Genomic DNA, 21647 nt, shown 5'->3' with positions numbered 1-21647 from the left:
CGTACCTACTGGGTAGACCTACCTATGTACACCTCCTAACGAAGACAAACCTCAAGAGAAGCAAATACTCAGCAATTGGATGCCTCTCACTTCGGGTTTTCGAAGTGTTTAATTGAAAACAAATAAGACAGGGAGGCACTTCATATAGGTGTACTTATGTGTATGGATGTACTGCCTATAGTTTGGTTTCGATCCGTGACATGCCCCGGTAGACGAGATGCCTACGTCCACGTTGATAATAACTAGACTGATCTTATATGATTGGCTTGAACAAACGAAAGGAAATCAACACAGAATTGATATCAAAAGGTGAAAGAATCTTTTCAAGATTTCTCCAGCTTGCAAAGTTCGCATGAGAAGCTTAAGCTTCCGATGAAAAGTTCATCAAAGTTCATGAAAGAAACTTTCTAAGACTCTGATGAAAAACTTTCTAAGTTCCTGGAAACTGTGGAACTGTGAGAAGCTTCCATACCTTCTTATAAGAAGCTTTCCAAGCTTCTGATTAGAAGCTATTCAAGCTTCTGATGTGAAACTTACCAAGCTTCTGGTGACAAGGTCTACATGCTTTAGGTTTGTCTAAAGAAAAGCTTCCCAAGCTTCTGATGAGAGGATTTTCAAATTTTGAATGAGAAGCTTTCCAAGCTTCTTATGAGCTGTTTCCCAACAATTTCATGTGAAACTTCGCAAGTTTCAGATGAGAACTATGCAAGCTTTGTTGAGAAGCTTTTCAAGCTTCTGATGAGAAGCTTTTCAAGCTTCTGATGAGAAGCTAATGAAGCTTCTTATGAGAAGAATCTTGGAGAAGCTTTTTCAAGCTTTTGGGAAAAAAATTCCAAGCTTTTAGAAGAAGCCTTTGCAAGATTGCAAGAAAAGCTGTCCCGAACATTTGAGAGAAACTTTCACAAGCTTCTGGGTGAAACTTTTCCAAGCTATTGGGGGAAGCTTTTTATAGTTTCTGGAAAAAGTTTTTCAAAATTCTGGAAGAAACTTTTATAACTTCTGGGAGAACTATTTCCTAGCTTCTGGGAGAAGCCTTTTTCACAATTTCTGGGAGACGCTTTTTCAAGCTTTTGAAAGCAATTTTTCCAAGCTTCTGTGAAAAACTTTTCAGAACTTTTGGGAGTAACTTTTGTAAGCTTCTGGGAGAAGATTTTCCAAGCTTAAGGGAGAAGCTTATTCAAGCTTTTTGGAGAAGCCTTTCCAATCTTTTGAGAGGAGCTATTTCAAACTTTTGAAAGATGGTTTTTAAACGTTTTTCGATGAGCTTTTCCAAGTTTCTGGGAAAAGCTTTTTCGAGCTTCTGAAAGAAGCTTTATTCAAACTTCTGGAAGATGCCTTTCCAAGCTTCTGAGAGAAGATTTTGGAAGAAGTTATTCAAGCATCTGCGCGACGTATTACCAAGCTTCTAGGAGAAATTTTTCCAAGCTTCTTTGAATTTTTTCCAAGGATTTGGGAGAAGCTATTTCAAGATTTGGAAGAAGCTTTTCCAAGCTTCTGGGAGAAGCGTTTTCAAGCTTCTGGAGGAAGCTTTTCCAAACTCGGATTTAAATCCGGGTTACAGAGAATAAAGCTTATTGCCACATCAGCTTTTCCAAACTTCTGGAAGAAGCTTTTCCAAGCTTCCGGGAGAAGCTTTCACAAGCTTCTGAAAGAAGCTTTTACAAGCTTCTGGGCGAAGCTTTAACAAGCTTCTAGCTTGGTTCGCTTCTGATGAAAAGCTTTTCCTATCTCAAAGACAGTCTTTAATATTTCAGGTGAAAAATGATTGAATCATACATATAATTGTCTAGATAAGCAGATTCATGACGTATTATTCTTCATTTTTCTTTTTCCAGCACTCTTCGCGGCCGTCGAGCATGGTCACCTGGAGAAGGCCCGTACCATTCTGGAGAGCACCGACGTCGATGTGAACAGTCTGAACAGCGACGGTCTTTCACCGCTGGACGTGGCCGTTCTCAGCAATAACCGCTCGATGACAAAGATGCTACTGCAACAGGGTGCCATCGAGAATGCCCATACGAGTAAGTTTTTTTTTTTGTGATTTTCTACTGTCGACTTCATGTACTACATTTTTACGTCTCTTATCATCTATTTAAGCAAATCAACTTTTATGTTTCTCTCGGAAAACTGCCTCATGCTTTTCTATTTTTTATATATTTTTCTCCCTTTTAAAGAAAGATTTTTATAAACTTGTGATTTTAGAGACCACCTTAGTTCACCAATAATTTTTCATGTTGTCATTATGTTAAAAAAAATATTCTTTTTCAACGAATTTTGCTCTGCACAGAATTTTGCATTTCTGTTCCTTGTTTTTGAAATATGTGATTTGTTTTCATGATTTTTATGTAATTGATTTCCTTTTGAACATTTGCACTTGAATTAGGGTTCCTCTAACCACAGCTGTTAGGGCGTGAGTATACAGCATGACCATGCTGACGGTGACGGGTACGATTCCCGGTCGGTCCAGGAACATTTCGTAAAAGAACTGTTCGTGACTTCCTTGGACGTAGAGTATCTTCGTGACTGCCAAACGTTATACATATGCGAAATGGTCATTGTCAAAGGAAGTCCTCAGTTAATAACTGTGGAAGTTGTCATAGAACACAAGGCTAAGAAGCAGGCTTTGTTCCAGTTGGAATTTTAGCCCAAGAACAAGAAGATTTGAATTCAACTGGTTGACCCTGTATCGTGCTCTCTTTCATCATAATTCAGTAAGGTAGAGCTGACCATTGTTTGATTTCTATTTTTCTCCTTTTTTTGTTTTTTTTTCTTTATTTCCGCTTTTTTACACCCTCCTAAGATGTTAGGATTTTCACACCACGATGGCGCAATGCACGATCAGCGTGCCTTTTTGGGTTGTATTGACCAAACATTAGTTCAATATACCCTGATAAAGCTGCGCGTAACAAACCATGAACTAATTCCTAGTTTTCTATTTTTTTTTTTTTTTGTTTTTTTTTCATCTTTTTAACCCTTTTACATCCAAGTTTGAGCATATTTATAATTTTTCTTTGGAGAAATCAAAACTTTTGTGGCTGATAGATAGATTTTCAACTCTAGAAATGATTGTTGACGTCTTCCGCAGCATAATCGCATTTTTGAAAAATCGTCTAGTACTTGATGTTTAGATCTCCTTCCAGATGTATTGTTTCTTTTGTATTAAATCGAATCAATTGACATATTTTGAATTTTTCCTCAACCATTCTATCATAGTACAATAGTTTACTGGAATTGAACACACTCTGAAACTATATTTTCCTAAAAGTTACACAGAGAATAAAATTATCCCTAAGAACATTAAAAAATCGTACTATGTCAACAAAACTAAAAAAATCCGATTTTTTTTGTTTTAAATACTTGGAAACCCAAATATTGAAGCCTGTTTGGGAAAATATGAAAGTGCAGAATATTCAAAAATAAAAATTATAACAAACCAAGAACTGAAATTAGCCGAAATGCTTAGATCAAAATCATCATGTTGTGTAATAGAGAGGTGAGTTTTATTTATTTATTTTTTTTCTTGACACTATTATTTTCACACCTTATTTCATTTGAAATGTTCCATTTTTGCTTCTGTATATTTAATTTTTTAGCTGTGCCTATTCTATTCTTACTATTCATTTTCGGATCTAATTTTTTTTTAATTTTTTATCAACTGACTGACCATTTTTAGGTTCTTATTTCGCTTTTAATTTCTTTTTTGTTTTTTTTTTATACATTTGGATCAATTTATGAGTGAAGATGCATCATATCCCAGTGTATCGTTCTATTGAAGAATTAGTCCTGGACAATTGAATTCATATCCTTGGCCGGAAATAAAATGAGACACCTGGTTAAGCCATCATTTTCTCTAGAATAATTCGACACGATTCTTCATTAGGGCCTAACTGACATTTTAGATTTCTTTTCATCGATCTTCTCTTTGTGTTATGACCGAATGTGTATTGAGTTTTCCCAAATTTTTTTGATTGAAATGCAAAGGGGATGACTACATTTTGCTTTAGAAACAAAAAGAATAATGATTTTGTTCGTTTTGGTCAAGTTATTAGCGAAAGAGAGAGTCGACGATCAAGTCAGTTAGGCACTTATGAAAAATCATTGTCGAATTGTTATATATATTTTTTTTTTTCATTATGGCATTTATGTTTATTCTGTTTTTATTGACTCTCTCTGTAGTTTTCCACTTTATTTTACGATCCATTTATTTTCAATAACAAAGCTTCGAAGTCATCAATTATGTAATTTTTTTTTTTTTGTTTTTTTTTTTGTATTGAAGGCAACAACTCTGGAATGTTCCCGTAACTTGAAAATCTTTATATTCTCTTGTACCGACTTTTCGAACCCTCTAAGCAGAATACCCTCTTGGAATGAGTGTAATCAGTTTGTACCTTTTTATTGATTTTTATTTGATTGAAAACATATTCACTTATCTTGTTCTTTTGTTAAATGCAATTTTACAGTTTTGGTAATTTGTCTGATTCGCCTTTGATTAGTTATTATGCTTGCTATTTAACAGTTTACATATTATAACCACGACATATTCGCACTACTTCCGCACTGCAAGACACACACTTACACCACAATAAACCTACCATGCCTTGTCTGTTTTAGTATTAAGTGTGAGAACAAGTCTAGCCGCCACTCAAATTTCCCCGGAGGTAAATTAGTTTTTAATTAATTTTGATAATTGAAAGTGGCAACGTCACGGCAGGAGGCGCGAATACCACAACCTTCAAACCCTGCCTGAAGATAATGTGACTGAACACCAACGCCCACCGGTGGTGGTAGGGCAACAGAATTCTATAGAATGGGAATTTCAGGGGTCCTATCTTACACGCTTGTTTATCATAATTGGCGACGACGGACGAATTCAGCATTCATTCACGTTATCCTGAATCTGTGGAAGGGAGTAGAGGAGGTAAGATGGGCATCTTGAGGAAGGCCTCTATTGAATCTACATAATCTTTGTAGATTTGTGAAGCATCCTTAGCAACAATTGAAGATCAAATTGTTTTTGGGAGATTTTGAGAACCGCAATAGAACTGCAATGCTTACATTTAGGTTTTATTGTAGTTCTAAGGACTTTTTCTATACCATTTGCCTTGCAACTGTTACTTGGGGTAGACACAAATGATAACTCTTCACCCTAAACAATTTATTTTATATTTTTGTTTGGACATAGATGTATTTCCCAAAAATGTCTACAAAGCAATTTGTAGTTCAATAAGTTTTAAAGAAGTTGTTAAAAGTGTTATAAAACCTTAACTGTTTTATTTTGGTTTTATGCTGGTTCTAAGAACCTTTTGGAATCTATTTTGCCTCAAAATTTTACTTCAGAAGATGGTTTCGATTACATGCTGAATGATGCTCTTTCTCTGCATGGCAAAATATCCCCGCAAAGTAAGCTAGGATTTTACAGCTAGGTTTAAAAACACAAGGGAATATTTATGAATCCATTAATTCTCCATTAAGGTCATTACAAACTTATTATGATTAGCTTTATTAGGGAGATTTTCAGCCCGAGGCTGGTTCATCTCCATCATTACAAACTTCTGATACTCATCTTACCCTCCCGAAAGTAAATAATCGCAAGCAGAGACGTTCTCATCTCTATCTTCCTCATTTTCCCCATCTCTCATTTCCCCAATTCCAGTTCAAGCGGCTGCCAACAACGTCGGGCTGCATCTGAATAACTTGCTGTGCGAAGCGGAAGCCACCATCCACGAGCTGGGGAATTTCGAATCGGGCCAGCATCACGGGAGCCAGCCGGGCGGGGCTGGAGGAGGCCCCGGGGGAGGCGGCGGCACAGGAGGAACCAGCGGGAAGACGTCCTTCACCAACATCATAGGTAAGTGAAATAGTCGTCCGTCTGGTGGAGTTGTAGTTTGTTTTTCTACATACTTACATACCTGTATTTGGTGCTACACAAAGCAGAGATTGAATACTTTCAGGTGGGGGGGGGGGCGAAGAGAGAGGCGGACGAAGTTGTCTGATGTTGTTTGTGGGAGGCAAGCTTTTGAAGCTTTTTGAAGATCTGAGGTCGGCAAGGATTAAGCGGTCTTCTCACTTTACCGGGCCGGGACCGTGCCGGGCCCCGGCCGTGCCCCGGTCATCGATTTCTTTCTAACGATATCTGTGGCGTGCTTCTCACTAGCCCGGCCGGGGCCCGACCGAGCCCCGGCACGGTGTGATGTGAAACACGCCATAGTAATCGCATGTAAGAAATCGATGACCGGGGCACGGCCGGGGCTCGGCACGGTCCCGGCCTGGTGTAATGGGAATAGCCCTTTAATTGGAAATTCATGTTTTTTTTTCAAGAAATGTGTTTAATTGGAGGTACTTGAATTTCGGAACAGTGAATCGGTTTCAGAAGCTTGGAAAAGCTTCTCCCAGAAGCTTGGAAAAAAATCTCTCAGAGGCTTGAAAAAGCTTCTCCCAGAAGCTTGGAAAAGCTTCTCCTAGAAGCTTGGAATGGCTTTTTCCAGAAGCTAAGAAAATCATCTCTCAGAAGTTTGGAACAGCTTCTCCCAGAAGCTTGGAATATCTTCTTCCAAAAGCTTGGAATAGCTTCTCCCAGAAGCTTGGAAAAGCTTATCCCAGAGGCTTGAAAAGCTTCTACCAGATGCTTGAAAAAGCTTCTACCAGAAGCTTGAAAATGCTTCTGCCAGAAGCTTGAAAAACTTCTCCCAGAAGTTTGGAAAAGCTTCTCCCAGAAGCTTGGAAAAGCTTCTCCCAGAAGCTTGGAATAGTTTCTCCCAGAAGCTAGGAAAAACTTCTCCCAGAAGCTAGGAAAAACTTCTCCCAGAAACTTGGAATAGCTTCCAGAAGCTTGGAATAGCTTCTCCCAGAGGCTTGAAAAGCTTATCCCAGAAGCTTGAAAAAGCTTCTCCCAGAAGCTTGAAAAAGCTTCTCCCAGAAACTTGAAAAAGCTTCTCCCAGAAGCTTGGAAAAGCTTCTCCCAGAAACTTGAAAAAGCTTCTCTCAGAAGCTTGAAAAAGCTTCTCCCAGAAGCTTGGAAAAGCTTCTCCCAGAAACTTGAAAAAGCTTCTCTCAGAAGCTTGAAAAAGCTTCTCCCAGAAGCTTGGAATAGCTTCTCCCAGAAGCTTGGAAAAGCTTATCCCAGAGGCTTGAAAAGCTTCTCCCAGATGCTTGAAAAAGCTTCTACCAGAAGCTTGAAAATGCTTCTGCCAGAAGCTTGAAAAACTTCTCCCAGAAGTTTGGAAAAGCTTCTCCCAGAAGCTTGGAAAAGCTTCTCCCAGAAGCTTGGAATAGTTTCTCCCAGAAGCTAGGAAAAACTTCTCCCAGAAGCTAGGAAAAACTTCTCCCAGAAACTTGGAATAGCTTCCAGAAGCTTGGAATAGCTTCTCCCAGAGGCTTGAAAAGCTTATCCCAGAAGCTTGAAAAAGCTTCTCCCAGAAGCTTGGAAAAGCTTCTCCCAGAAACTTGAAAAAGCTTCTCCCAGAAGCTTGAAAAAGCTTCTCCCAGAAGCTTGGAAAAGCTTCTCCCAGAAACTTGAAAAAGCTTCTCCCAGAAGCTTGAAAAAGCTTCTCCTAGAAGCTTAAAGAAGTTCTCCTAGAAACTTGAAGAAGCTTCCCCCAGAAGCATGGAAAAGCTTTTTTCAGAAGCTTGGAAAAGCTTCTCCCAGAAGCTCGGAAATATCATCTCTCAGAAGTTTGGAAAAGCTTCTCCCGAAAGCTTGAAAAAGCTTCTCCTAGAAGCTTGAAGAAGTTCTCCCAGAAGCTTGGGAAAGCTTCTCTCAGAAGCTTGGAAAAGTTTCCCTCAGAAGCTTGGGAAAGCTTCCCTCAGAAGCTTGGGAAAGTTTCTTTTAAAATCTTTGAATTGCTTCTCGATGAAACTTAGGAAAGCTTATCCCAGAAGCTTAGGAAAGCTTCTCCGAGAAGCTCGAGAAATCTTCTGTCCAAAGCTTGGAAGACGTATGTCCGTAGCTTAGGAAGGCTGCTGTCCGAAGCATGCGAAAGCTTCTCTCAGAAGCTTGGGAAAGCTTCTCTCAGAAGCTAGGGAAAGCTTCTCTCAGAAGCTTGGGAAAGCTTCTCTCAGAAGCATGGAAAAGCTTCTCTCAGAAGCTTGGAAAAGCTTCCTCCAGAAACTTGGAGAAGCTTTTTCCAGAAGTTTGGAAAAGCTTCTTCCAGAAGTTTGAAAAAGCTTCTTCTTAAAGCTGGAAAAAGCCTCTTCCAGAAGCTTGAAAGCTTGGAGCTTCTTCCAGAAGGTTGAAAAAGCTTCTCTAAGAACCTTGGAAATGCTTCTCTCAGATGCTTGGAATAACTACTCCTTGAAATTTGGAAAAAGCTTTTTGTAGGAGCTTGAAGAAATGTCTCTCAAAAGCCTAGAAAAGCTTCTTCCAGAAACATGAAAAAAATTATTTAAAAGCTTCTTCTCTCTGTTTCCTGTGTCCAACTTTTGAATAATTTAAACAAATCGGACATGTGTTTACCTATTCCAGTCCAAAAGTTGCATGCCACATGAATAAATTCATTTACCTTGCTCGATTTACCCGCATCTACCGTGGTGGCGTGCAGACAAGAATTGAAACTAAACAAACTTTTTGCAACAACATTACGTTCCCATCATAGGTCATAGGAACTTTTCTTGCGTCTAGCCAACAGAGCCAACTTTTCCCGAACTTTCAGTAAACATTCCTTCGCCAAGGATACAATTTCGCCAACGGAGCCACCTCGCTTCACTCCCCCCAACATACATAGGTACCTAGCGTTCTATTACATATGCAAACAGTATCAATTTTCCTTGCTGTTGATTCTCCTTCTTTATCCCACATATTTGCTGTTGCTAATGTGAGGTAAAAGTGTATGAAAATTTCCTCACCACACCGACAGGTGAATTCAGGAAGCTACCGTCCGCGTCCGTGGCTAAAAATTGATCCTTTGCCCTACTTCCGCCAAGATCCGCAGGCGGATCAGGTTTTACGAGTTTTTTTTTTTCGTGGCATCAACGCCGCATGTTCGTCCCACTAGGTATTTATATCGTAAGAGGATTACAGCTGGAATTATTTTATTTTTGCTAGTGATTTGTCGCCTCTCGACCGGGTGATGATGATGATGGAAGCTGTGTTTGCTGGAGCCGTGGTGGTGGTGAGCCCGATCCGGAATGACATCGATATGTGCGGTGGAATGTGCATCCTCAGGGGAGGATTTATTCAATGGAATGAAGAACGGATTATGTGTACGATGAAATTATGGGAAAATGTTTACGAGGTATTAAGGGCCGGAAGGAATGTATCAATGGATGGAATCGAAAATTATCCTTGAGATTTGTAGCAGTTTAATTGATAACAACAAGTCATTCACAAAGATTTGTAAAGCTGCACAATACAATAAATAAATAAATGTGACCTTTGAAAAAGTTTAGTCATATTTGTCAAGCAATTTTCTAGTTTACATTTTTTTTCTTTGAAACTTTTCGGATTTAATGCAGAAAACAAAAGGGCTGTAAAATCTTGAAATGGAAAACCTAATAGTGAAATGGACCAGATTCACCAAATTACTCAACACAATTTATTTCGAAATACTTTGCCACAATCTTATTCTGTCACTTGTTTTATCATTCGAGTTACCATTTTTTTCCATATTGACTTTCCATCGAAACGCCTTTTGCAGTTATTCAGAAACTTTCCTCAAGAAATTTTCTGGAAAAGGAAAATTGCAGCCAAAGGGGGTTAATGGTGGCTCCATAGAGGAGACAATTTGAGAGTAAACCCCCTGAAAAGGTCATCTGAATTCCCTAGAAACCCTATGAAATCTTCCTGGAACCATCCATGTATCCTCCTGAAGCTCTTCTGAAGTGTCACTGACATCTCCCAGGAGCTTGAAAAGCTTGGAAAAGCTTCTCTGAGAAACTTGCGAATGCTTTTCTGAGAAGCATTGAGAAGCTTCTCTCTGATCCTTGGAAAAACTTTTCCCATAAGCGTGGAACAGATTTCCACAGAAGCTTGGAGATGATTATACCGAAAGCTTGTCTATCTTGGCATATCTCGCCATCAATATCTCTATAAAAGCTCAAACAATGTACACCTCTCAGCAATATTTCTTTCAGAAATCTTTTCAGCAAGTCAATCAAAACGCCTTTTGTAATTATTCAAACATTTGCCCAAAAAATTCTCTTGAAATTTTAAAAAGAGCGAATGTTGCGCATAAATTTAATCAGTGCGTAAAACGATAAGGTTTGGGTCACGTGAGAAGAGGGCATTTCAGGGGGTTTGATGATTTCCATGAAAGTTTCGAGATATGGGGAGGGGTGACAAATAAGAACGACTCAGGATGGCAGAGGGGAGCAAATAAGGGGTGTTGCGGGGTCTTAAGAGAATCAAACGTATATCAGGGTGCTTAAAAAGGGAAGGGGACAAAATGGAACCTTATCGGAGATGAAAGCAAAAGGGGATCACATGGTGGCTCCATAGAGGATACAATTTGATGAACGGGGAATCTGAAGCCCCCTAAATCCTCTCGAAAGTCCTCGGAAATCTCCCTGGAGCTGTCCAGGTATTCTTCAAAAAACGCCCCTGAAATAGCACTGATATCTTCCCTCTAAACTCCTTAAAACAGCCTAGAGCTTTTACTTAACTGATTAACAGAATCTCATTACTATGATCAAATATACATTGCCCCCCATACAATCAAAGTTGTAGCTGCACAGCATACTCCATTTTCCAAAACAGCAAACTGAGGAAATCGCGTTTGAAGTTTAAGCCTTGTTTTCTACGGACAAGTCTTATAAAAATAAAAAAAAAACGAATTTATCAGGATAGAGAGTAAGGTAACACTTATATGAAAAACAAAAATTTCGAAAAATGCCAAGTCTTACCTCCTAAATCAGTTGTTTTGGACCCCCAGAAGCTACGTTCAAAATTTGAGCAAAATCGATTGAGCCTAAGGGGGCGCTGTATGGGAAAACTTGGCCAAATGTATGCAGAAATTTTAAGTTTTCGAATTTTGCCGCTAGGTGGCGCTGTAAGCGTTCAATAATCAAACCCTTTGGTATTATTGTAGGTGACCATATGCCAAACAACTTTGTCGAAGACCGCAAAGTGATCCAACTTCTGTGAAAAAAGTTATACCCTAGGTAAAGTGAGGATAAACTTTATTGTTGTTTTTTCAATACATGTAAAGGAATAATATCAATAATGAAATCTCATTACTTTGCCTGACTTTGCCTAGGGTATAACTTTTTTCACAGCCGTCGGATCAATTCGCGGTCTTTGACAAAGTTGTTTGGCATATAGTCACCTACAATAATACCAAAGGGTTTGATTATTGAACGCTTACAGCGCCACCTAGCGGCAAAATTCGAAAACTTAAAATTTCTGCATACATTTGGTCAAGTTTTTCCATACAAACTTCAAGCGTTTTGAGCGCCCCCTTAGGCTCAATCGATTTTGCTCAAATTTTGAACGTAGCTTCTGGGGGTCCAAAACAACTGATTTAGGAGGTAAGACTTGGCATTTTTCGAAATTTTTGTTTTTCATATAAGTGTGGACCACCCTAATAGAGAGACTTATCATATATCATTTAAGTATAGACAAAACATTACATAAGTATTCAATTGACCTTAGCTTTTCAAAGCAAAACTCAGGTGGGACCATAATGCCGATCAAACTAGGAATTTTAATAATTTTTGGCTGTCCCATGTCATGCGAGATTTTCAGTATATGCTGTCCCATGTTTCGGATCTCATCATAAGCTGTCCAATGTCTAATTTTTCAGCATAAGCTGTCCCATTTTGAATTTCACAGATGATATTAGGATTCCTGGAGAATGCTCAAGCTTCACACAGAGATTCTGGAAGTTCCTGAATAATTTTCGAATTTCATGAAGTATTGTTGGATTGTTTTGAAAGGTCATATGAATGTTTTTAGAACGAGCTCGACGAGCAGATGTAGAAAATCGATGATCGACGTCATATATAAATCCACATGAATCTGAAACTGAACTTCCCTCACTCTTCATTGCTCACTTTTCATTCTTTCACTTCTCACTCATCACATCTCACTTATCACTGCTCATTCCTTTCATAGGTCGGCTCCGGAGGCACGTACTACTCCATTTGGGAACTATCATCCGCTCTTCACCCCTCACTCTTCACTGCTCACTTATCATAAATTATTCTTCATTCCTCACTTCTCACTCATCAATTCTTCACTGACTATTCCTAACAGTTTACTCTTTACACTTCAGTGCTCATTTCTCACTGCTTCACTTTCACCAGGAATTGAACCAGTAACCAGCACGGTCATGCTGGATACCAACGCCTTTATAACTTTGACAATGTGGCCTCTCACTAAACATATGATTTCTCTTCACTTATCACGTCAAACTGCTCACTTGTCACTTCTCACTGCTCACTGCTGCAAAAAACTGAACCAAAGCTCTCTGTTTCATAAATGGTGTTGCCCTGGAACTAGTTTGATGATTAATTTAAATTCTTGCTTGGTGTTAAAAGGTGAAATCAAAAATATTTTAAAATTGATGTTACACACTTAATTTTGAATACCGTGTTAGGTAAATTTTTGTCGAAAATTGAACAGCTAAATACAGCAATAATGGATTGTTTACCTCTTGCACTCGATTTTGACAGTTGATGTACTGAGCCTAAGCAAAATTGATTACCAAAAATACCGGAAAAGTTCTTCTGTTCTATTTTCGTCAAAAAAGTACCAAACAGGCAATTAAGGATTGAGTGTGTAGGTATCGAAATAACATTTAATGGATATTTTAGATATTTTGACTTATGCCGAATAGGGTAATACGCCTATTGTTGGACAGTTAGTACTGGAATTGTTACAAATTTATTCGATTTTCATTTCTAAGTTTCATGGGAGTTTCAGAAAGTTTTCAAAAGGGTTCTCGGAGGTTGCAGGGGTTCCTTTGGGCTTCTGAGTGGATTTCAGGGAGATTTCAGATGAGTTTTATGGATTTTCAGGGAGTTTCTGAAGGGGTCCATGGGATTCAAAGTGAATTTAAAGGGCTTTCAAGGAAGTTTCACGAGTTTTCAGATAAGTATCAAAGCTTTTCAGAGCTTCGGGTGATATTAGGGAGAAATCTTCTGGGACACCCTTGAAACCCCTTGAAACCTCCTGAAACCCCCTAAAGCCCGCTGAAACACCCTGGTACGTCCCAAAAACTCCATGGGACGTCCCTAGAACTTCCAGGAACTCCTCTTAAACCTCTTGAAAACCATTTGGATTGCTCCTGAAACACCTGAAAATTATTGTAACACTCTGAAACCTCCCTGAAACCCGCAGGAACAGTCCTGGAACATCCCTGGCTCCCTGAAACCCCCTAGAACACCCCTGAAACTTCCTGGAACACCTCTGAAACCCCTTATAACTCCCTTGATCGCTTCTGAAAACACCTGAAACCCGCTTGAACGTCTCTGAAACCGCATGAAATGCCCCGAGACCCTCTAACACGGCCTGAAACACCCAAGAAATCCTATGAAAACCTTTGGAACGCCTCTAAAACGCCCTGGAACACCTCAAAACTCCCTGGAACGGCCCCGAACCTCCTCTTGAAACCCCTTACAGGTTCTGAAAACCAGCTGGAACACCCTGGAACGTACTTGATATTCCATACGACGCTCTAAATTCTCTGGAACACTCCTCAAACTCCCTGAAACTCCCATGGAACATCTTCAAAACTCCCGGAATGCACCTGAAACCAGCTGGACCACTGCTGAACGTCCCAGAAACCTTATAGAACGCACCTTGGACTCCTGGAACACCCCATAAACTTCCTTAAACGCTCCAGAAACCCCCTCTTCAAACCCTCTGGAACGCTCTTGAAACCCTGGGACATCTCCTTAACACCATGCTATGCTTCCTAAAATTCCCTGGAAGTGCCGAGAGAAAAAACCTTCTTATTTCTTCCTTACATGCCTGACTATATTAGTAGAGAGAGATTCTGAAAAAAATCATTTCATATTTCTGTAGGAATTGTATGGATTTTTGTGAACAAATTGTAAAGGAACTCCTGGGAAAATTCATGAGGAAATTGCTTTTCTTGTTCCTGAAAAAATAACCGGAGATATTCCTGAGATGATTCCCCCTAGAAATGTTATGAGTTTCAAAAAAAAAATGAAAATTTTGAAATTTCCTGAAATTTTGCCGAAATTTCTGGAAATGTTCTAAAAGAAATACTTTAAAAAATCCAGGATGGTTTGGAAATAAGAACAAATATTCCCGGACAAATTTATGAAACTTCAGCAGAAATTTTGGGAAATTCCTCGAAAACGATTCTCGAGCAATTACTGAATATTATTCTAGAGAAGGCAAATTCCAGAAAGAATTATATAGAATTTAATCCACGGTAAATTCTTGGAGAACTTTCTGATCAAACTCTGGGACAATTTTCGAAATAATCTTAAAATAATTGCTGAGGGAGATAACTGAGAGATTTTTGGGAAATTTTATCATAATTTCTGGAGATACTCTTGATAAAAGCCCTCCTGGAAAAAAAAAGGAAAATTTTCTAGAGAAACTACTGGGAAAAATCCCGGATAAATATCTAGAGTAATGTTAAAGGAGTTTTGTGAAAAAAATCCTTCAGGAACTCCTGAGAACATAGCACGCTTCATTCCTGGAGGTAGGTTCTAAAAAAATGTACAGAAGTTTCTAAGGGAATTATTTTTCCAAGAAAAAAAAAATACTCAAAATTCATCGGTAAATTTCTTGAAGACATTCGGGAAATTTGTGAAGCAATCCTGGGTAAATGCATAGGGAAATTGTTGGTGAAAAATACCTTGAGAATGGAAGTTTTGCTTAGGAAATTAATGTGAAACTATCTGAAAATTCTTCAACATTTTTTTTAACTTTGTGAAATATACTTTGGTAGAGTACCCGCAGACTATTCCAGAGAAAATTCAAGGGGAGTTCTTGAAGAAATATGTTAGAGAAACTCCCGGAAAATTCTAAAAAAAATACTGAGAAAACTTTGGGTGATTTTTCAAAATTGTGGAAATTAAATACCGAGGGAGATAATTGAGGAATTCCTGACAAGTTTTATCAAAATTCTAGAGAAATTCATGGGAAAAATCCTCTGAAAATTCATGGAAAATACCTGGGGTAACTCTTGGTAAAACATATTTGAAAAACAACTGGAAAGATGACGAGGTGAAATGTTTGAAGAATTTTGTAAAAAAAAAAACCTTGAGGACTTACTAGGAAGATTGCTGGCTTCATTCTTAGAGATAGTTCTTAAGAAATCCCCGTAGAATATCATTAAAAGAATTTAAAATAAAGGTTTTGTGAACAATTTGAATTAAATTCAAGAAAAAAATATAAGAAATTCACTGGTAATTTGTTGAAAATTGCACAGTAAATATTGGAGAACTACTTGAGAAAGTTCTTGGAGGATTTCTAAGAGAGTTTCCTGTTTGAATTCCTGGGAATAATCTGTACCGGTTCCTGGAGGATTTCCTAAAGGAATTGTTCAAGAGATATTTCTAGAGAAATTTATGCAGAAATTCCAGAAAAATCGAACTAAAAGAATTTGTTACTAAATTTTGAAAGTCAGGAGTCCTGGAGGAATTTTTATGTGACAATTCCCGAAGAAATTTATGTGGAAATTCCTGGAAGCATTTTAGTGGAAATTCTCTGGAGGAATTTCCATGGAAATTCCTAGAGGAATTTCTGTGAAAATGCCTGGATGGATTTCTGTGGAAATTGCTAAGGAAATTCCTGGAGGGATTTCTGTAAAAAATTCTGGAAGAATTATTGTCGAAATTCCTGAAGGAATTAATGTGGAAATTCCTGGGGTAATTTAGTGACAATTCCTGAGGGAATTTCTGTAGAAATTCCTGGTGATATTTCTATGGAAATTCCTGAAGGAATTTCTATGGAAATTCCTGGACGAAATTCTGTGGTAATTCCTAGAGGAATTTTTGTGGAAATTCCTGAAAAAATTTCTGTGGAAATTTCTAGAGGAATTTCTACGGAAAATCCTGGAGGATTTTCTTTGTGAAAATTCCTGGAGGAACTTATATGGAAATTCATGGAGAAATTTCTGTGGAAATTCCTGGATGGATTTCTGTGAAAATTGCAGTGGAAATTCATGCAGGACTTTATGTGGAAATTACTGGGGGGAATTATGTAGAAATTCCTGGAGGGATTTCTGTGAAAATTGCTGGAAGAATTTATGTGGAAATTACTGGGGGGATTTATGTAAAAATTCCTGGAGGAATTTCTGTGAAATTTTTTGGAAAAATTTCTGTCGAAATTCTTGAAGGAATTAATGTGGAAATTACTGGGGGAATTTTTGTGGAATATCCTGGAGGAATTTCAGTGGAAATTCCTGGAGGCAATTCTGTGGAAATTCCTGGAGGTTTTATTGTCGAAATTCCTGGAGGAATTTCTGTGGAAATTCCTGGATGGATTTCTGTTAAAATTACTGTGGAAATTCATGGAGGACTTTCTGTAGAAATTACTGGGGGGATTTATGTGAAAAATTCTGGAAAAATTTATGTCGAAATTCCTGGAGGAATTAATGTGAAAATTCCTGGGGGAATTTTTGTGACAACTCCTGGGGGCTTTTGTGTGGAAACTCCTGGAGGAATTTCTGTGGAAATTCTTGGAGAAATTTCTGTAGAAATTCCTGGAAGAATTTATAAGGAAATTCCTGGAGGAATTTCTATGGAAATTCCTGGAGGAATTTCTATGGAAATTCCTGAAGGAATTTCTATGGAAATTCCTGGAGGAATTTCTATGGAAATTCCTGGAGGAATTTCTGTGGAAACTTCTGGAGGAATTTCTGTGGAAATTCCTGGAGGAATTTCTGTGGAAATTCCTGAAGGAATTTCTGTAGAAATTCCTGGAGGAATTTCTGTGGAAATTCCTGGAGGAATTTCTGTGGAAATTCCTGGAGGAATTTCTGTGGAAATTCCTGGAGGAATTTCTGTGGAAATTCCTGGAGGAATTTCTGTGGAAACTCCTGGAGGAATTTCTGTGGAAATTCCTGGAGGAATTTTTGTAGAAATTCCTGGAGGAATTTCTGTAGAAATTCCTGGAGGAATTTCTGTGGAAATTCCTGGAGGAATTTCTGTGGAAATTCCTGGAGGAATTTCTGTGGAAATTCCTGGAGAAATTTCTGTGGAAATTCCTGGAGGAATTTCTGTGGAAACTCCTGGAGGAATTTCTGTGGAAATTCCTGGAGGAATTTCTGTAGAAATTCCTGGAGGAATTTCTGTAGAAATTCCTGGAGGAATTTCTGTAGAAATTCCTGGAGGAATTTCTGTAGAAATTCCTGGAGGAATTTCTGTAGAAATTCCTGGAGGAATTTCTGTGGAAATTCCTGGAGGAGTTTCTGTGGAAATTCCTGGAGGAATTTCTGTGGAAATTCCTGGAGGAATTTCTGTGGAAATTCCTGGAGGAATTTCTGTGGAAATTCCTGAAGAAATTTCTGTAGAAATTCCTGAAGAGATTCTGTGAGAATTTCTGGGGGAAGATTTGTGGATTTCTACAGGAATTTCTTGGAGAAATTTCTGTAGAAATTCCTGGAAGAATTTGTATGGAAATTCCAGCAGAAATTACTATGCAATTTTTTAGAGTAATTTCCATAGTACTTCTTGGATGAATTTCTGTGCAAATTCGCGGAGAGATCTCTGTCCTCCTCTCCTTGGCGTAACGTCCTCACTGGGACAAAGCCTGCTTCTCAGCTTAGTGTTCTATGAGCACTTCCACAGTTATTAACTGAGAGCTTCCTCTGCCAATGACCATTTTGCATGTGTATATCGTGTGGCAGGCACGAAGATACTCTATGCCCAAGGAAGTCAAGGAAATTTCCTTTACGAAAAGATCCTGGACCGACCGGGAATCGAACTCGTCACCCTCAGCATGGTCATGCTGAATACCCGTGCGTTTACCGCCTCGGCTATATGGGCCCTGAGAGATCTCTGTAACGCCCTCAAAAACCTATGGAACGCCCCTAAAACCCCTTGAACAGTTATGGAACGCACCTTGAACCCCCTGAAACGGCTCTACCCCATTTGGCATAATGCCATTTGGCATAATGCCGTTTGGCATAATGCCATTTGGCATAAAAGCCATTTGGCATAATGGTCATTTGGCATAATGGCCATTTGGCATAACAAATATTATGCACATTCTTACCAAGAAGGCTGTTCTTCGTGTTATGCCAAACGGCATTATGCCAAATGGCCATTATGCCAAATGGCCTTTATGCCAAATGGCATTATGCCAAATGGCGTTATGCCAAATGGCATTATGCCAAATGGGGTAGAGCCCCCTGAAACCACCTGGAACACCCGTATGACGGGTATCATACATTTTTTACATACATTTTTTTCCCATTTTTGTATTTTTTTTACAAATAGCTGTAACTTAAGTGTGGTTGGATTAAGTATGGTAGGAAAATAAACATGTATAACTTTACATTGGACCTTGTACATATAATTTATATTTAATTTCAAAAATATTAGAAATTGTTTGATTGTGCTCTAAAATTCGGGAAAAAATAACTAGAATCATTCGACAATCCTGGGCTATTTGGCACATTATGTGGCTAAAAGTAAGATTTATACAGAAACATATTTAAAAATAATTCGAAAGATAAAATAATTTTGGAAAACAGAAATTATATGACATTATTTCAATCCAACAAACCGTTCTCTTGTTATAATTTTCTGAAGGTGTTGAAAATCGCTGGTTGATGCGGAACAAATTTTGCTTCGTTCGGAAAAAACGTTTCACTTTTCAAGCACTGTCAAGGGCAGAAAACTTCGAAAACAGAACTAGTAATAGTTCTAAAACCTACCGTCTCTCAAGAATGTTTTAAGATGTTGTATAAGTTCTATCTGTAATTGAATTTTGGCTTCATGTTAATTTTGAAGTTATTTTCAATATTTTGAAAACGAGAAACTTTCCCATTCCATCAAGCAACCTATCTTCTCGTGAATTTCTTTCCTTTCTCAAGACGTCAAAAGTTCTCGCCAAGGAGCGGATACCTTTCACGCTGACGAAGGTCAGCAAAGCCAACGCCAGGAAAGTCAATCCGCTGCCACCGGACCGCCCAGCTTCGGCAGGATTGTTGTTCGTTACTGCACAGGTTTCAAAACTCTGGGCTGAAGCTTCTGGCCCCCCCAAGTGGCGTGGTGTGCTATTTTAATTAAGAGTTTTTCTCTAGAGGAACGAAGCGGATCCGTTACAAAGGCTTCCCCTCCGTATTCCTCCGGCAGAATCTTAAGTTTTGCAATAATGTAGTTTTCTTCATCGCCCGCAAATGGTTTGGTAGGGTGAACGACGTTGCACTATGGTTGGTTTCCATGAAATCAGGCGGCCGAAAATGTTTGTCCGTTTGTATATTTTATGTGAAAAATGCCTTTTATTTAATGTTACTATTGAAAAAGTAATTTTCGAAACAAACTTTTAAAAAGAGCTAATAGTGAAATATAAAGATTTCATTTAACATTTGTGTTTGAGTCATATTTCTATACCTCTGGAACCACAGTTTTAACAAAACAAACCATAGAACACTGCAAATGCACAATAAAATGAAACATTACAAATGTATAACATACGAAATAGATTATGATTCGTGCCCACTACCAAAATGGATAACGAAGTCTGCTTTCAAAACTGATTTTGGTCTTTCAGTCTATCCAGTGATTGCATTTTTCTAGTATGCCTGAAAGTTAACAATGAGTTTGAGTCCAGCGGTCTTACGTCTGAGCACTACAAATGTTCGGATGATGTGTCAGTAAAAGTGTAAAGAACCCCGCACAATACATACGTTTGTGTTAGCGTGACAGTAGTTTGACAGATTTCCCATGGGAAAACTGTAAAAAAAAAACTGATTTTTGGCCACCTAATATACCACCGTGCGTTACTGAAGCAGAATAGTTTCCTTCCATCCTACGGCGCCCTTGGCATTCGATTAAATTGCATTGTGGTCACCACACGACGACGACGACGGAGCTGAGCAAAGGAACCGGACCCTCATCGGAGCGTGATTGCCAAGTGGAAGACATTCCTGTGCGCGCCCGCCATCATAGTGATATCCAGACCCATGTCAACGAAGGATTCCGCTGGCTGACCCACAATGCGGGGTCGGTTTGGTTCATCATCAAAATGGAGATAATCTCAGGATCAGATGGAGCCACGATATCAAGGATTGGCGGCGAAGGGCCAAATGGGAAAAGTTTTAACCAAGCTAATCCATTACGAGGCATTTAACTAATTAGTTCGGTAAATGCTATAAAACTTACAAAGGTTTGGAAGTTTCCGGAACGAACTTGTAAACTTTTCGAGAGTATGGGTCCATAACCTCCGAGGAAAATAGCTTGACTTTTACTGTCACGGGGGTCACTGGTGTACATTTAATTAAAGACCTATGTGCTTAGACACTGCAGCTGTAACGTTAACGTATTACAGCAATTATCCAGCTGGTTGCGTCCCACAGCAGGATGGAAATTTATTTTCCCGCACTCTCCCACACAATCGCGGAAATTCCCATGCGGGTGAAAATAGAAGCCACGGACGAACGGGTTTCCGGCTTCACTAGTGGAAAAGCTGCCACCTGCACACCATACAGAGAGAGAGCTTGTATTGGATTTTACCAAGTGTGGTTAGGTGAATGGTTGTGCCATTTACCGAGTGGTCTGGGAATGTGTTTTAATCCGAGAGATTAGTGGAGTAATTTGAAACTGGTCGGATTTGTGTTTTGTTATGAGAGGGCAATGATAGGAAACGCCAAGGGAAAATCGATAGTAATTGCAATATGTACCATGGATTAATGGGAATGTAAATGAAATTGAAATCTTTAGCTTAAAAACTGTTTTCCATTCCTCGAGATGTTACTTTCCATGTATCCTCAGAAAAAATAGCAGTCACATAGAAATCAATAAGGTTTAAAATTCGCATACTCGTGGCGCTAATGTTTTCGAGTTCATCTTATTTGGTATTTGCGACGGTTATCTGGCCCTTTTCCACCTGTTCGATCAAAACATCGTATGTCTCATAAAGAATTCCACACGCTATTATTTTTGCAGTCCTTTTCTGGAAATTGCTTCGAAAATAATTATAAATGTCCTGTATGCAGTTTGTATGTAATTTCTTTGTAAATTCTTACAATAATTCTTCAAGAAAGTATATTTTCCAGAATACCTTTGGAAATTCCTTAAAGAATTTATCAAGATATTCTTTCAAAAACTGCTAAGTTTTTTTTTGTAAATTTTTAGATTTTTTTAAACTTTTCGGCAGTTCTTTTGAAAGTTCTATCAGATTTTTTTTTAATTTACGTTTTTCAGTTCCAATAGAAACTGCACTAGCACTTTTTCAACATTTTCAACGAAAGTTCTTTAGATATTTCATTGGAAATACTTTCGGTAGTACCGATTAGGATTTTCCTCGGCAATCTTTTTGGGATTTCCTTCGGCTTCTTTGGCATTTTGTATGTCAATTTCTTGGGGAATGCCTGTGGACAATTGTTCTGAGAGTTTCTCAGACAATTTTGTCGAGGTTTCCTTCGGTAATTTCTTGAACACTTCTTCAAGCAGTTCTTTTGAGCAGTTCACAATCCTTCTGAAATTCCCGTGGAAATCCAATTATTCCCAAAGGACATTATGATTGATTTTCTATGGTAATAGCATACAGAATTCCGGAACAA

At 38.6% G+C, this 21647-nt stretch overlaps 1 protein-coding gene across 4 annotated transcripts in view; it reads left to right on the top strand.

Moving 5' to 3' along the window:
* LOC109423620 (ankyrin repeat and fibronectin type-III domain-containing protein 1-like) overlaps positions 1-21647 on the top strand; it is a 324977-nt gene that overhangs the window by 221495 nt on the left and 81835 nt on the right. For all 4 annotated transcript variants that reach the window (XM_062847175.1, XM_062847176.1, XM_062847174.1 and 1 more), the window contains 2 exons: positions 1836-2021; positions 5654-5848. In XM_062847175.1, the coding sequence (XP_062703159.1) occupies positions 1836-2021; positions 5654-5848 (381 nt within the window). The remainder of the gene's footprint in view (positions 1-1835; positions 2022-5653; positions 5849-21647) is intronic.

The sequence above is a fragment of the Aedes albopictus genome, chromosome 1 (genome assembly GCF_035046485.1).
Source record: "Aedes albopictus strain Foshan chromosome 1, AalbF5, whole genome shotgun sequence".
In the NCBI taxonomy this organism is placed as follows: domain Eukaryota; kingdom Metazoa; phylum Arthropoda; class Insecta; order Diptera; family Culicidae; genus Aedes; species Aedes albopictus.
This window is presented reverse-complemented; position numbering and strand designations above follow the sequence as displayed.